We start from the raw sequence: 16,023 nt of genomic DNA, 5'->3' as shown, positions 1-16,023 counted from the left end.
ACGATCTCGTTCATTAATGAATGAGATACCATTCACATCTTGAGTGTGGAGGCACCAGCGATGAACGATGCGCAGCCCCGCGCTCGTTCATTGCTGGTGCCCCGTCGCCTGTGCGTGCAGGCCAATATGGACGATCTCGTCCATATTTGCCTGCACTTCTATGGAGCCGGGTGACGGGGGGAGTGAAGAAACGTCCGCCGTCAGGCAGCTCGTGTGTAGGGCCCTTTAATGTGCCTTGAGGACCGTGGTTGGGAATGCCCGCCCTAAACTTTTGTACACTTTCCATAATTCACCAGTTCTTTTCCCCTCTGCTATTTACAGACAGAAAAACTATCTCATTTCTTCCCTGGCTGTGGGACAATGTGTTCCCTCCCTCACGCGCAGGTTCTTGACTGTCATTTCCCTGATGGTTTGTTGTAACAGTTTCACTGGGTTACTGCTAATCCTTACCGTACTCTTTTAAAAGAAGTGCTAGTATTGTGGGGTTGCAGGGGGAGGAGCTTAGAATTAAAATGACAGTAGTTTGAGTGCCAAATTCCAGCCCATCTTGCAATCCCATGGTCCAGCGTCCCACAGCCTGCTTCAGAGAAAAGGATTCAACGGTAAGTGACCAAAAATCCTCTTTTTGCAAATTAAGCTGAAAGTTGTCAAAAAAATCTGTCATGGCAAGTCTGACTGCGCATTTAGACTGTTCTAACTTAACAAAAAATGAATATTGCGTTGGTCCATGGTGGCTGTGCCACTACCAATTCTTAAAGAACTGGTAACCCCATCGCCAAGGGGCCACGCCCGATAGCCATGCAATAACAGCCACGGGTGGGTTTCTTTGCCTTAGGTTCCCAAGCCTGAAATTGGGTTTCTTTTGCCTTAGGTTCCCAAGCCTGAAATGGGGTTTCTTTTGCCTTAGGTTCCCAAGCCTGAATTTGAGCTACTTTATGGTTCTCAAGCCAGAGCTGTTGCTTTAATTCGTGGCAACAGAATTTTCATCAACGCTCACCACAGTTACTGTTTACTGTTAGCCTCTACCACCTCTGATGGGAGGCTGATCCACTTTTGAGGCCGCACCGCCGGTTTTGGTAACGGGGCCTGTCCAGTATGATTTTAAGCTGATGTAATATCCTGCTGTCCACCCTCAGCTTTAAGATCCTCAAAGACCTGGGCAAAATACTGGGGGTCAGCATGGAAGCGGAGCATCTTTGCACTCATTAGGTTGATAACATAGAGGCAACGACTCCAAAAGGCTTCCTTCGAGCATTCAACAGGGAACGGCATCAGTGGGTAGGAGAGCTCACTGCCCACGTATGCATAGGATACATACAGACATGTTGATAGACTTGCTATTAGCTCCCACTCACTGAGCAGCTCGGATGACATGACCTCTCGGCAGAGCATGTAGAGAAACACTAGATTGGTCGGAGTGATGAAACTGACATTCCGCCAGTATTGATAGAGGAAGCTGTCAACAGCGGTTATCCATAGAGCAATATATGTTGGTGATAACTCCACGAATTCTTTACACCTGCGGCAGAGGAACTCCATTAGACAGCTGAACAGGTCACTGGTCGATGCCTGCACCGTATTGCATTTTGCAGGTGAGCGCACTTCCTGGTCTCTACCAGGTTCCTTGTCAGGAGCATCATGTGAGGCCTGTATTAAGGCTGGGAGATCCACACAGGATAGCATGGAATCCTTCCTGCTCTCAGTGATGAGGTGGGTAATGTTGGTTCCACCCATTTTGCCTTGCCTCCTCTTAGACATGAATCTCCTAATGCGCGCGATGAGCGAACGTCTCTCGGCAGGTCTTGCAGTCTCGCTGTTCTCAGTGCGATGGTTCCCGCTTGAGTCCTCATCAGGCCGCCTCGCCTTGCGGCAGCACGGAAATGGCATACAGTTCCACATTCTTATTCAAGGAATGCCAGCAAATCCGGTGTCTGTAATCTGTGGTGAGTCTGATTGTAGAAAGTTATCCAATAGCTACGGTCTGTTTCCAGCACGTGACTGATGCTGCCCGGTTCAACACTAGGCAGCAATTGAGTCCAGCAGGTCGTAATCAGAGGTTTTCCCTGCTTACTGTGGCATTGTGACATCACTGTGATGCAACTGAGCTGGTGATTGTGATGCATTGTTTATGCAAATGAGCTGGTGACTTTTGTGCCTTTATATGCAAATGAGCTACATGTAGGCAATTCAACAAGTGCTTTAAATTGGTGAAAATGTATAAGGTATTATCCCCTCATTACAGCCCTGTAAGGGAGGGAATATATGTAAAATAAATAAATAATAAGATATTTTGAATAATCTGAGAGATAAATAATTAGTTGAAAATAAAACAAATACAAAATTATTTCCCTTCTGCAATGGATCCATAATGCTTCTCCTACTCTTTCTGTGTTTTAAGAAAAATGATTCTTCCTTTTTAATATGAGATAACGTCAGATGCTTTCATGTCTGTGAATGTAACGCTGAGAAAATAGCGGGTCACTGGCTATGTCAGCTGGCACTGAAGTAATAATGTAACAGAAACTGAGGGTGTATGGCTGAATATTGGACATTTGGTGGATACATGTGATGGATGCTTAGAATCAGCACCTGATGTATTTTCTTAATAATCTTGTGCCTATCCTTGTTATGTAGTTTATTTTCTTATATAATGTAGTATTGGTAAAACTGACCCTGTAGGTAAGTGCACAGTGGATCACAGGCTTGTATCCTTCTAATGCGACACACAGTTCAGTGGCTGACTATGTTGCAGTCTGCTGTTTCCTAAAGCATGGCTGCAAGACACATCACACACTTAAGTCCCCATACACTAGAACGATAATGCCCGATTTCATCCAATTTCGGATATTCGGGCCGATATATCGGATGAAATCTGGCATTTTTGGAGGTGGAGCCGATCCAATGCGCGTTCCCGTGAGGGTCTGATCGGCTCCCCTAGATCATTAGTGCTGCACTCGTGATTTGTCGGTTCCCGCAGGCATGGTTGGGATCGCATACGATATATCGCATGAAAATTGTAACAATTCGTATGGAATTATTCCCGAGAAAACTTCGGAGAGTTCAACGGAAATCGCCTCTGACTTCAGCCTCAGGACAAATCGTTGTAGTGTATGGGGCCCTTTACACTGTCACCCCATATCTATCTCCCTACCTTATATCTGTATAGGTCATATCTATCTCCCTACCTTATATCTATAGAGGTCATATCTATCTCCCTACATTATATCTATATAGGTCATATCTATCTCATATCTATCTCCTTACCTTATATCTGTATAAGTTATATCTAACTCCCTAGCTATATATGTCCTGTCTATCTTCTGTCTCATATCTATCTACAGGTTGGGTATGAAATACCGGCTGTCAGGATGCCGACAGTCTCAACACCGACTGCGGCATCCCGACACTGGACACGGGCAGGTATTTTACCCCTCTCCTGCCCCCTACCATAACCCTTGGGGGGTGCCATCTAGGGCTAACCTGTAGGGAGGTGGCGGCTACGGCTAACAACCCCTCTAGTGCCTAACCCTGATACCTTCGGCATTCCGACGGTCTGTGTTCCGGTGTCTGTCACACAACCGCCAGAATACAGGCCGCCGGGATGCCGACCACATCCCCTATCTCCTATTTGGAAACGGAGATAAAACAGAACTGGGTAATAACAGTCACAGAGGCAGGAAGGCCCTGCTCGCAACTTAAAGCCATTGCTAAATGGTCAGGTAATCTAATTGAAGGTTTAGATTCCTTGTCTGGGGGGCATGTTGTTTTACTCCTGCAGCATATACAGGACTTTGCGAACTTTATGGTGGAAGCCATAAAAGAGATAGGCTTGCTTAATGCACACACCACCGCTATCGCAGTGTCAGCACGCAGGGGATTGTGGCTATGCCAGTGGACTGCTGATGCAGACTCCAGGAAAAGCGTGGAAGGCCTACTATTCACAGGAGAGGCTTTGTTTGGAGATGAACTAGACAAATGGATCTCCAAAGCTACTGCAGGTAAGTCTACGTATCTTCTTCCGCAGCTCCCTCAGCCAGGAAAGCTTATTCAGCTTCAAATTTACAGTCTTTTCGGACGGCCATGTTTAAGGGCAAATCCAGAGGTGCTTCTACGGCCCCAGAGGCGCAAGAGCTAAACCATGTAAACCAGCAACTGCAGGTGCTCAGGAACAGAGCTCAGCCTCTGATTCCTTAACGCATTCAGCATGACGGTGGACCTGTCAGTGTCACAAGAGGCAAGTATATCTGTACAGAAAGTTAATTAAAAAACGTCTGTCTCTCTAGCACGGCAATCATATTGTATCACGGAACTGCAGCAATCACACACTGCTAATTAGTGGAAAACTGAATTGTATCCGCTTATTGTGATTGTGGACTTTCATTCATTCATTCATTCATTCATTCTTTTCTTCAGAGTATATCTATTGTTATATTGTCTCTTGCTGCTATTCAGTTACCAGTATTGGTTTGACAGATTTCATTTTTATACCATCAAGGTGCAAAGCAATATAATTATTTCATGGTATCTAATTAAGCTTTTACTAATCGTTTGTGTGTGTGTATATATGTTTTAAACTTTCTTGTTTAAATAAACCCCCTTTTTATTCATACACGTCGGCTCTGTTATATCATAACTTTCCCTGCTACCTTGCACAGCCGTTTTTTACTTAACTTTCTACTTCTGTTATTTAAACACAGACACACACACACAGTGTTTTTCACGGCAGCGCATGGTACCAGGGCAACCCCATTTTCTCATACGTCCTAGAGGATGCTGGGGTCACATTCAGAACCATATGGTATAGACTGGATCCGCAGGAGACATGGGCACTTTAAGACTTCAAAGGGTGTGAACTGGCTCCTCCCTCTATGCCCCTCCTCCAGACTCCAGTTTTAGAATTGTGCCCAGGCAGACTGGATGCACTCTGAGGAGCTCTACCGAGTTTCTCTGAAAAATACTTTTGTTAGGTTTTTTATTTTCAGGGAGAACTGCTGGCAACAGACTCCCTGCTTCGTGGGACTAAGGGGAGAGAAGTATGACCTACTTCCAGTGAGTTCAAAGGCTCTGCTTTTGGCTACAGGACACCTGTAGCTCCTGAGGGTTTGATTACTAGGTACGCCTAGATGCTCGTTCCCAGAGCCGGCCATCACCTCCCTTACAGAGCCAGAAGTCAGAAGACAGGTGAGTAGAAGATCAAGAAGGTACCGCACAGCAATCGCTCGCTGCGCGCCATGCTCCCACACACACAGCAGCACTACAGGGTGCAGGGGGGGGGGGCACCCTGGGCAGCAGAAAAACCTCAAAATAAACTGGCAAGAGGGGACATAAGTGCCTAGGCACTGTCCTAACCCCCGCCAGTATAAATATATATTTAAAAAAAGCGGGACTGAAGCGCGCCATTAAGGGGGCGGAGCTTCGTCCTCACAGCTCAGCGCCATTTTCCTCTACACAGGCTGCAGAGACGCTGGTCCTTCCTCACACTTCTGAGTAAATATCTGGGTGCAAAACGGGGGGGGGGGGATTAGGGGGGGGGCACAGAAATATAGGTGCAATATATATTTAATATAAAAGCGCCGCAGGTCTGGGGCAATCTTTAGTGTTTCAGAACCGGTGATTATGTGCTGGGTTGTGGGCTGGCAAACTCCCTCTGTGTCTCTCTGATAGACTTTACTGTGGGTCTGTCTCATATAAGCCGGTGTGTCTGTTGGTGTTTGATACACGTGTGTCGACATGTCTGAGGCTGAGTGCTCTTCCCAGGAGGAAGCTATATTAGGGACACAGACGTATGAGGGGGTGACCGTGTCGGCACCGCCGACTCCTGACTGGGTGAATGTCTTGAATGCAAATATGGAGCATATCAGTAAGAGATTAGAAATGTTACATACTGATTCCGACACGGACACGGATTCCTGTGTCGACTATAGTGATTCCAGTTTAGATCCAAAATTGGAAAAGAGCATTCAGTACATGATTAACATATTCAGTACATGAATAACATAAAATGTTATTTTGCCCAGTTGCTACTCCCTGATACCGACACGGATACTGATTCCTGTGTCAACCAGATTGTTTCCGGATTAGATCCAATATTGTACAGTACAATTAAGGACGTATTAACGTCACGGAGAACCCTGCTGTTCTTGACGTACGGTCTATATATGTATGTGGATTAATATATGTTTATATGTATGTATAGATATATATGGATAGCTAATTTCATGTACTGAGCGCTCTGTTTGAGAAAGAATCCTGGCGGCTTCTGATGGTTATTCGTTCCCGCCGCGGACAGACTAAAGTGTGAGTCACTCCCTGGGACCATGTCACAAATCCAGTGGATCGTATACAGGAGGCTACGCTATATCCTAGCTATGTAACCACGGGTACCTTACTTAGACTTGCCATGGCAGGCGCATGATGGGTGAGTAGTAGTATTCGAAAATGATAGGATACCTTGTCGTCCGATATAGATACCCTGGAGGGAGATGAGATACTCCTTACGTTGGGTCATATCAAGGACGCTGCAGCATGCTTGAGTGAGACTGCAGGGGAAATTGGAATTTTGGATTCACAGGCCATTTCTATAGCGGTCTCGGCTAGACGGTCGTTGTGCATTCACCAGTGGAATGCTGATGCTGACTCCAAGAAGAAATGGAGCCTCTCCCCTATGAAGGGGAAGCCTTGTTTGGTGATGGCCTAGTTGATTTGATCTCGGCAACGGCCGCAGGTATGTCAACCTTCTGGCCCTATGGTCAATCACAACGAATGGAGACGCATCATTATCGGATGCGTCATTATCGACCCAATAGATGCACAAGACGTTAGATTCCCTTTTCTTTGCAGGTTTAGAAGAGGAAAGAGGTCCGCAGTCTCTTCCAGATCACAGGTGCAGAAATCATCCTCTGCGCCCGCCGAATCCACCGCATGCCGCTGGGGCTCTCTTGCGGGAGGCCGCATCGGTGGGGGTGTGTGTAAAAAACAAAACAAAAAAAAAACTCTTCAGTCAGTGCTGGATTCATTCGGAAACTGGCACTTTTCGAGACATTTCCCCTCAACGATTTTTCAAATCGGCCTTACCAGTTCTCCGAAGAACAGGGAGGTAGGATGCGACGCAATACAAAAAATTGTATCTGAATCATGTCTTTGTCCTGGTTCCCCCATCACAACAGGGTGAAGCCGTTCAATCGAGCCTTTTTTCGTGGTCCTGAGACCGGACAGAGGCCAATCCTAAACGGAAATCCCTCGATTTCTACCAAAAGAAACTCAAATTCAAGATGGTATCTCTCAGGACAGTGATTTCCAGTCTGGTGGAAAGAGTTTTCATTATTTCGGTAGACATAAAGGATGCCTACTTACAGATTTCCATTTTCCTCGGCGTCACTGAGGTTTGCAATTCAGAATTGTCATTACCAGTTTCAGAAGTTGCCGTTTGGTCTATCCACGGCTCCGAGGATTTTCACTGACATAATGGCGGAAATGATGGTTCTCCTTCAAAAGCATGGAGTCACGATTATCACGTACTTGGACGATCTCCTGATAAAGGCGAGATCCAGGGACCATTTGGTGCAAAACATTGCACTATACCTGACAGTTCTTCAACAACATGGTTGGCTCCTAAACTTGCCAAAAGCAGAGTTAATTCCAACAACGCGGCTGTCATTTTTTGGGAAGGATACTGTACACAGAACTACAGAGTTTTTCTTCCAGGGAAAAAGGCTCTGGAACTTCAGAGCCTGGTCAAACATGTTCTGAAAATAGCAAAAGTGTCAATCTATCAATGCATTCGGCTGCTGGGAAAGATGGTGCGGCCTACGAGGCCATTCAGTTGGCCGAAGGATTATCCGGTCTTCTGAGACCAGAATCTCACTTTTGTGGTGGCTACACAGCTCTCACCTCCTAGAGGGGCGCAGATTCGGGATCCAGGACTGGATCTTGGTAGCCACGGAGGCAAGCCTCCGAGGCTGGGGTGCAGTCACACGGAGGAAAATCTTCCAAGGAAGATGGTCAAGTCAAGAAACTTGTCTCCACATAAACGTTTTGGAGTTAAGGGCCATTTACAGCAGCCTTCTGCAAGAAGAACATATTCTTCGCGATCTGCCCGTATTGATCCAGTCGGACGATGTAACAGCAGTAGCGTACATAAACCACCAAGGCGGAACAAAAAGCAGAGCGGTAATGGCAGAAGCCACAAAGGTCCTCCGCGGGGCGGAAAGACATACAAACGCTCTGTCAGCAATCTTCATTCCAGGGACTTCTTCAGCAGAAACGATCTCCATCCAGGAGAGTGGGGCCTCCACCAAGAGGTCTTCGCTGAGGTGACAAGTTGTTGGGGAGTTTTCTCAATGATGGCATCTCGTCTCAACAAGAAGCTTCAGAGATATTGTTCCAGGTCGAGAGACCCTCAAGCTATAGCAGTGGATGCACTGGTGACACCGTGGGTGTTTCAGTCGGTGTATGGATTCTCTCCATTTCCTCTCATTCCAAAAGTTCTAAAAATCATAAGTATAACAAAGATTCGGGCAATCCTCATGGTCCCTGAATGGCCAAGGAGAGCTTTATATCCATATCTTCTGGAAATACTCATAGGAGATCCCTGCCCTCTTCCTCTGCGCGAGGACCTACTACGGCAGGGGCCGTGCGTGTATCAAGGCTTACGGTGGCTACGTTTGACGGCTTGGCTGTTGAGCTCAAAATCCTAGCCGTGAGGGTATTTCCAGTGAAGTCATTACCACACTTATTCAAACGAGAAAAAGGGTAACATCTAAACATTACCACCGTAGTTGGAGAAAATATGTTCTTGGTGTGAATCCAAGAAGGCTCCTATGGAAGAGTTTCAGCTAGGATGTTTTCTCCATTTTCTACAAGCAGGTGTGGATGCGGGCCTAAAATTGGACTCAATTATGGTACAGATTTCAGCCTTATCGTTTTCTTTCAGAAACAATTGGCCTCCCTTCCAGAAGTTCAGACTTTTGGGAAAGGCATGTTGCACATCCAACCTCCATTTGTGCCTCCTGTGGCACTGTGGGATCTTTAATGTGGTGTTGCAGTTCCTTCCATCACATTGGTTTGCACCTTTACAGAAGGTGGAGTTGAAGTTCCCCACTTGAAAAGTGGTCATCCTGTTGGCCTTGGCTTCTGCAAGGCGGGTGTCTGAGTTAGCGGCCTTGTCTCACAAGAGCCCTTATTTGATCTTCCATGAAGATAGAGCAGAATTGAATCATCTGTCCACATGAACCAACCTATTGTGGTGCTTGTGGCTACTGATGCTTTCGTTGAGTCAAAGTTTCGAGATGGTCAGAGCTTTGAAGATTTATGTCGCCAGACCGGCTCAGATTAGGAAAACAGAGGCTCTGTTTGACCGGTTTGCTCCCAACAAGATGGGGTGCCCTACTTCCAAGCAGACTATTGCACGCTGGATCTGTGGTACGATTCAGCATGCTCATTCCACGGGTGGATTGCCGTTACCGAAATCAGTGAGGGCCTATTCTACTAGAAAGGTGAGCTCGTCCTGGGCGGGTGCCGGAAGGGTTTCGGCATTGCAACTTTGCCGAGCAGCTACTTAGCAAACACTTTTGCTAAGTTTTACAAGTTTGGTACCTTGGCCGATGATGACCTCAAGTTTGGTCATTCGGTACTGCAGAGTCATTCGCACCCTCCCGCCCGTTTTAGAGCTTTGGTATAACCCCCATGGTTCTGAATGTGACCCCAGCATCCTCTAGGACGTATGAGAAAATAGGATTCTAATACCTAGTGGTAAATCCTTTTCTCTTAGTCCGTAGAGGATGCTGGACGCCCATCCCAGTGCGTACTGTATCTGCAGTTATTACTTGTGTCTACACACATGTTGTGTTACGGTTCTTGTCAGCATGTTGCTGCAATCGTTCATGCCGTTGGCTTGTATTCTGTTGAATGCCTCGTTCTGCGGCATGCCTGAGGTGTGAGCTGGTAAGATGCTCACCGTGGTTTAACAATAAATCCTTTCCTCTAAATGTCTGTCTCCCTGGGCACAGTTCCTATAACTGGAGTCTGGAGGAGGAGCATAGAGGGAAGAGCCAGTTCACACCCTTTGAAAGTCTTAAAGTGCCCATGTCTCCTGCGGATCCCGTCTATACCCCATGGTTCTGAATGTGACCCCAGCATCCTGTACGTACGTATGAGAAAAGGATTTACCGGTAGGTATTAGAATCCTATTATTATTGTTTAATTTAGAGGCGCTGTTAAAGCAGTTATTTTTTTCAAGTATATCTTTACAGCATGCCATCCAAAAACTAGTACAGACTCACGTCATTGTTCCATTTCCACCTCATCTGCAAAACAAGGGGTACTATTCCAACTTGTTGGGTGGTCTTCAGTATGTCGGCTGTCGGGATCCCGGTGCCAGAATCCCGACAGCCGGCATACCGACACTTATTCTCCCTCGCGGGGGTCCATGACCCCCCTGGAGGGAGAATAAAATAGCGTGGTGCGCCACCGTGCCCGCAAGGGGCTCATTTGCGCTCGCCACACTGTCGGTAAGCCGGTGGTCGGGTTCCCGGCGCCGGTATGCTGGTCACCGGGAGCCCGACCGCCGGCATACCATAACACACCCCAACTTGTTTGTAGTACCTAAACTGGACAGTTTGGTACAGCCGATTCTGAGCCTCAAGTTTTTGAACCCGTTCTTAAAAGTGTTCAAGTTCAAGATGGAGCCTCTGTTAGTGGTGATCTCAGGTCTGGAGGAAGGGATCTGGCCGCATCATCAGGCTTATCTACGGTTTGCACTACAGGACTGTCACTACCAGTTCCAGGCCCTGCCATTTGGTCTCTCCACGGCACCGAGGGTTTTTCACCAAAGTGATGGCAGAGATGATGTTTCATGCTCCGCAAACAGGGAGTGAATTTATTTCCGTACCTGGAAGATCTTCTGAATCACGGGTGAATTCTGAACCTTCCGGAATCTCACCTAGAGCCAACATGGAGGCTTTCATTCCTGGGAATGATACTGGACATGGAGTCACAGAAGGTGTTCCTTCTGTTGGAAAAGGCATTGGTAATCCAGTCGATGGTTTGGGATGTCCTGAAGCCAACCCAGATATTGGTGCATCTATGCATTCACCTTCTGGGGGGAAATGGTGGCCTCTTACGAGGCGCATCAATACGGAGGGTTTCATGCAAGACTTTTCCAGCTCGATCTATTGGACAAATGGTCCGGATCGCATCTTCACATGCACCAGAGGATCCGTCTATCACCAAAAGCCAGGATCTCCTTTCTGTGGTGGCTACAGACTTCTCACCTTGTCAAGGGTCAGATGTTCGGAATTCAGAACTGGATTCTGTTAACCACGGACAGAGGTTGGGGAGCAGTCACCCAGGGGGTGCAGTTTCAAGGAAGATGGTCAAGTCAGGAAGTCATCCTTCAAATCAACGTTCTGTGACTCAGTGCCATATACAACGCCCTTCTGTGGGCCTCATATCTTCTTCGAGATCGGGCTGGTTCGGGTCCAGTTGGACAATGTGAACAACTGGGAAGCAGACTTCCTCAGCAGACATGACCTGCACTCGAGGGTGTTGAGCCTTCACCCGGAAGTGTTCAGGTGCTTGACACGTCGATGGGATGTCCACAAATCGACATGATGGCCTCTCGTTTCAACAAGAAGCTCAAGCAGTATTGTTCCAGGTCGAGAGACCCAGAGACAGTGGTGGTAGATGCTCTGACGACTCCATGGGTCTATCAGATGGTGTACATGTTTCCTCCACTTCCTATGATCCCAAGAATTCTAAAAAGGGAAAAGGTTCAAGCAATACTCATTGCTCTGGACTGGCCAAGAAGAGCCTGGTACGCGGACCTTCTGGAGATGCTCCTCAAAAATCTGTGGCCTTTACTTCTTTGCGAGGATCTTCTGCAACAGGGCCCGTTTGTCTATCAGGACTTACCGCGGCTACGTTTGACGGCATGGAAGTTGAACGACTGATTCTAGCCAGAAGAGGGATCCCCAACTATGATCCAAACCAGGAAGGTAGTAACGTCTAAATATTACCACCGTATTTGGAAGAAATACGTCTCTTGGTATGAGAGCAGAAATTTATTCTGCGGTGGAATTTCATCTAGGATGTTTCCTGCTTTTTCTGCAGTCAGGTATGGATGGAGTCCTACGTCTGGGCTCCATAAAAGTCCAGATTTCAGCCTTATCCATTTTCTTTCAGTAACAATTTGCTTCTCTCCCTGAGGTCCAGACGTTCTTGAAAGGTGTTCTGCACATCCAACCTCCCTTTGTGCCACCCACGGCACCTTGGGATGTCAATTTGGTGCTGCAGTTCCTCCAAATGGACTGGTTTTTAAACCGTTACAGGGGGTGGACGTAAAATATCTTACATGGAAAACCGTCACACTGTTGGCCTTGGCTTCAGCAAGATGTGTGTCGGAGCTGGGGTCTTTGTCTCACAAAAGCCCCTATTTAATTTTCCATGAGGACAGAGCTGAACTCAGAACTCGTCAGCAATTTCTTCCTAAAGTGGTGTCTGCGTTTCACATCAACCAACCTATTGTGTTTCCGGGTGTCACCGACACTTCTGCTACTTCAAAGTCATTGGATGTTGTGAGGGCTTTGAAGGTGTATGTAAAGCGATCAGCTCGTCACAGAAAATCGGACTCGCTGTTTGTTCTTTATGATCCCAATAAAATTGGGTGTCCTGCTTCAAGTCCATTGCACGCTGGATCAGGCTCACTATCCAGCATTCTTATTCCACGGCAGGTTTGCCGGTTCCAAAATCTGTTCAGACCCACTCTACTAGGTTGGTGGGTTCTTCCTGGGCGGCTGCCCGGGGTGTCTTGGCTTTACTGCTCTGCCGAGCAGCTGCTTGGTCTGGTTCAAACACGTTTGCTAAATTCTACAAGTTCGATTCTTTGGCCTCTGTGGACCTTAAGTTTGGTCAATCAGTTCTGCAGGAACCTCCGCACTCTCCCACCCAGTTTGGGAGCTTTGGTACATCGCCATGATACTAAATGGAACCCCCGTATCCTCTAGGACGTAAGAGTAAATAGGATTTTTATTACCTACTGGTAAATCCTTTTCTCGTAGTCCATAGAGGATACTGGGCGCCCGCCCGGTGCTTCGTTCTTCCGGCACTGTTACTTGGTTAAGTATTGTTGGTTCAGCTGTTGCTGTTCCTGTTTACAGCTTTCCTCTGGCTTGTGGGTGCTGGTTCGGAATCTCACCACTTTCCTTATCTATCCTTCTCTCAAAGTATGTTTGTTTCCTCGGGCACAGTTTCCTAGACTGAGTCTGGTAGGAGGGGTATAGAGGGAGGAGCCAGCCCACACTATCAAATTCTTAAAGTGCCCATAGCTCCTACTGGACCTGTCTATACCCCATGGTACTAAATGGAACCCCAGTATTCTCTACGAACTACGAGAAAAGGATTTACCGGTAGGTAAAATCCTATTTTTTGTTACTGCGACAAATTTGAGCTTGTTTTAACTGTGTGAGGTAATAATACATTGATTCATACACTGCATTGTGTAAGAAATGTCACTATGCCTGTGCTGTATGAAATGTCTGTGCCATCCTATGTAAATTACTTCATCTGTCGCAGGAGGATCCCTCGGCCCGGAAGTGCACGGCCTGCACCACCAAGAGTTAAACGTCAGGGCAGTGTCGAAGTTGTTGCCCCTGAAAGGTGGGAAATTCCTTAATCACCATTTTTACACACACACAAACGCACACACACAGACACGCACTATACACATTCAATGGGCCACTTAATTATTTACACATGCACTTTATTGTAAACTAGCTTTTTGCCCGCGGCTTCGCCCGCGTGGTAATCTTAACGCAATAAGACTATTTTCTTTGTGCCCATCTTCAAGTTTAAGTTTACTACCCAACCACTAACAGAATTAGCATGAAGATACATAGCCTATATGTTAACGGCCAGTCTAAGGAACATATCGGTTTTCAAAATGTGTTCAGTAGTTCCTGAGTTTATCTCGTACAAAGAAACAAACAAACGTTCCGGGTATTTATTTCTCCTAAACCAACACGGAGTTCTATTCATTTCCACAGTCTTCTAGAAGGTTCTACAGAGTTCTATTCATTTCTAAAAATTTCCAGAAGGTTCTACAGAGTTCTATTCATACTATTGGAGTAAGCTTGGGCTTACATGTCATGCTTAGCCCGAAAACGATCTTCTTCCCTGACATGCGGGGGGACGCCCAGCACAGGGCTAGCCCGCCCCGCATGTCAATCCGGCACCCCCGAATCATGTGGCAGCAACTAACTGCATAAAAGCCTTCGTATATTGGGGGTCATTCTGACCCGTTCGCTTGCTGCGTTTTAACGCTACGCGATGCCTTTGCACTTCTCCGAGGGGGGGCCGGATTGACATGTGGGGCGGGCTAGCCCTGTGCTGGGCGTCCCCCCGCATGTCAGGGATGAAGATCGTAGCTGTGCTAAATTTAGCACAGCGACGATCAACTTTGAATAACCCCCATGGTCAGTTGTTGTTCAGACCAATCTCCAGATTGGGGAAGCCTTTTGATCCTTCACCATGTAATGATTGCTGGTGCCAGACAGAGTGGGCTGAGAATCTCAGAAACTGCTGCTATCTGGGATTTTTACACACATCAGTCTTTAGAGCAGGGATTCCCAACCGCTGTCCTCAACGCACAGTAACAGTCCGGGTTTCAGTGATATTCATGCTTGAGCACAGGTGTCTTAATTAGTACCTTGGTTATTTTGATTTAACCATCTGTGCTGAAGCCTGGATAGCACTACAACCTGCACTGTTAGTGTGCCTTGAGGATAATGTAGCTTTATATGGAGAGCAAAAAACATTCAGTGGGCCGCAGTTATGTGTGCGATAACGTCTTATTAATGAGAGGTCAGAGACAATGACCAGCCTGGTTCAAGCTGACCAGAAGGTGTACAATAGCATACCTCCCAACATGACCCTCTCCAGGAGGGACAGAATGCTCTGCTCCTGGACTTCCCTCTTCATTTATGATTGCCATCACCTGTGCTGAAACACCTTTCTTATCCATTAACCTGTTCAATACAGGTGATGGCAATCATAAATTAAGAGGGAAGTCCAGGAGCAGAGCATTGTGTCCCTCCTGGAGAGGGTCATGTTGGGAGGTATGCAATAGTAGTATGCAGAAGCGCCTCTATGAAAATGGCAGCAGAAGACTGCACCAGGGTCCCCTCCCGTCTGCTAAGAACAGGCACACAAGAACTACACAATAGAAGTAAATGAAATTTTGACATAAAAACATTGATTAATGGATCACTCTTGCCCTGTACCAGCAGTACCGGCTAGTGGTGGTGCATGATGATTTCTTGACGCCCATTAGGCTCCTTAGTAGCAAATGAGCTTTGCTTAAGTGCACAGAGTTTTGTTGTTGTCCATGTACACCCCTTTGTGGCCACAGTCTAGCTATCTTCTAATGGCTACTTCCAGCAGGATAATGCACCATGTCACACAACACCTGTCATCGCATCCTGGTACATGACCATGAGTTCAGTTTACTACCAAAGGCCTCTACAGCCACCTGATCGCCATCCAATATAGTGCTTTTGGAATATGGTGGAATGGGAAACTCACGGCATGATTGTGCAACCAACAGAACTGCATGGTGCTATCACGTCCACATGGACCAGAGTCTCTAAGGAATGTTCCCTGCACCTTGTGTAATCCATCCATAGTAATCAGGCTTATCTAGGGCAAGGGGGGTCCTATTTAGTACTAATAAGTGGCCATATCAAGCGTTAACATAATACCATATTTCTCTTTTATCCAATAGGGGACACTGGAGGTTGTAGACACTTGGGGTATAGATGGGTGGCTATTGGGAGCTGGCACTTTAATAATGACATTATATTCATGTATCCATCTTAATTTAGGGTCAGCAGTGGAAAGGGTATATCCAACGTGATTGTGGACAAGCAAAAAGATGACGGTGATGACGACAGTGAGTTTGTGGTGGAGGAAGCTCCTCCTCAGCTGTCTGAGATGCCCGACATGCAGCTGGTAAGTGAGAAGGGAAAGGGG

The 16,023-nt window shown here is 46.8% G+C and overlaps 1 protein-coding gene across 1 annotated transcript in view; it reads left to right on the top strand.

The window, feature by feature from the left end:
- Positions 1-16,023, top strand: part of TRAF3IP1 (TRAF3 interacting protein 1) — a 106,259-nt gene that overhangs the window by 63,898 nt on the left and 26,338 nt on the right. Inside the window, exons 10-11 of the mRNA XM_063933255.1 lie at positions 13,570-13,653; positions 15,876-16,002. Coding sequence (XP_063789325.1) covers positions 13,570-13,653; positions 15,876-16,002 — 211 coding nt within the window. The remainder of the gene's footprint in view (positions 1-13,569; positions 13,654-15,875; positions 16,003-16,023) is intronic.

Source organism: Pseudophryne corroboree, chromosome 7, assembly GCF_028390025.1.
Source record: "Pseudophryne corroboree isolate aPseCor3 chromosome 7, aPseCor3.hap2, whole genome shotgun sequence".
Lineage (NCBI taxonomy): Eukaryota > Metazoa > Chordata > Amphibia > Anura > Myobatrachidae > Pseudophryne > Pseudophryne corroboree.
Note: the sequence above shows the minus strand (reverse complement) of the source record. Positions and strands in the feature narration are given on the sequence as shown.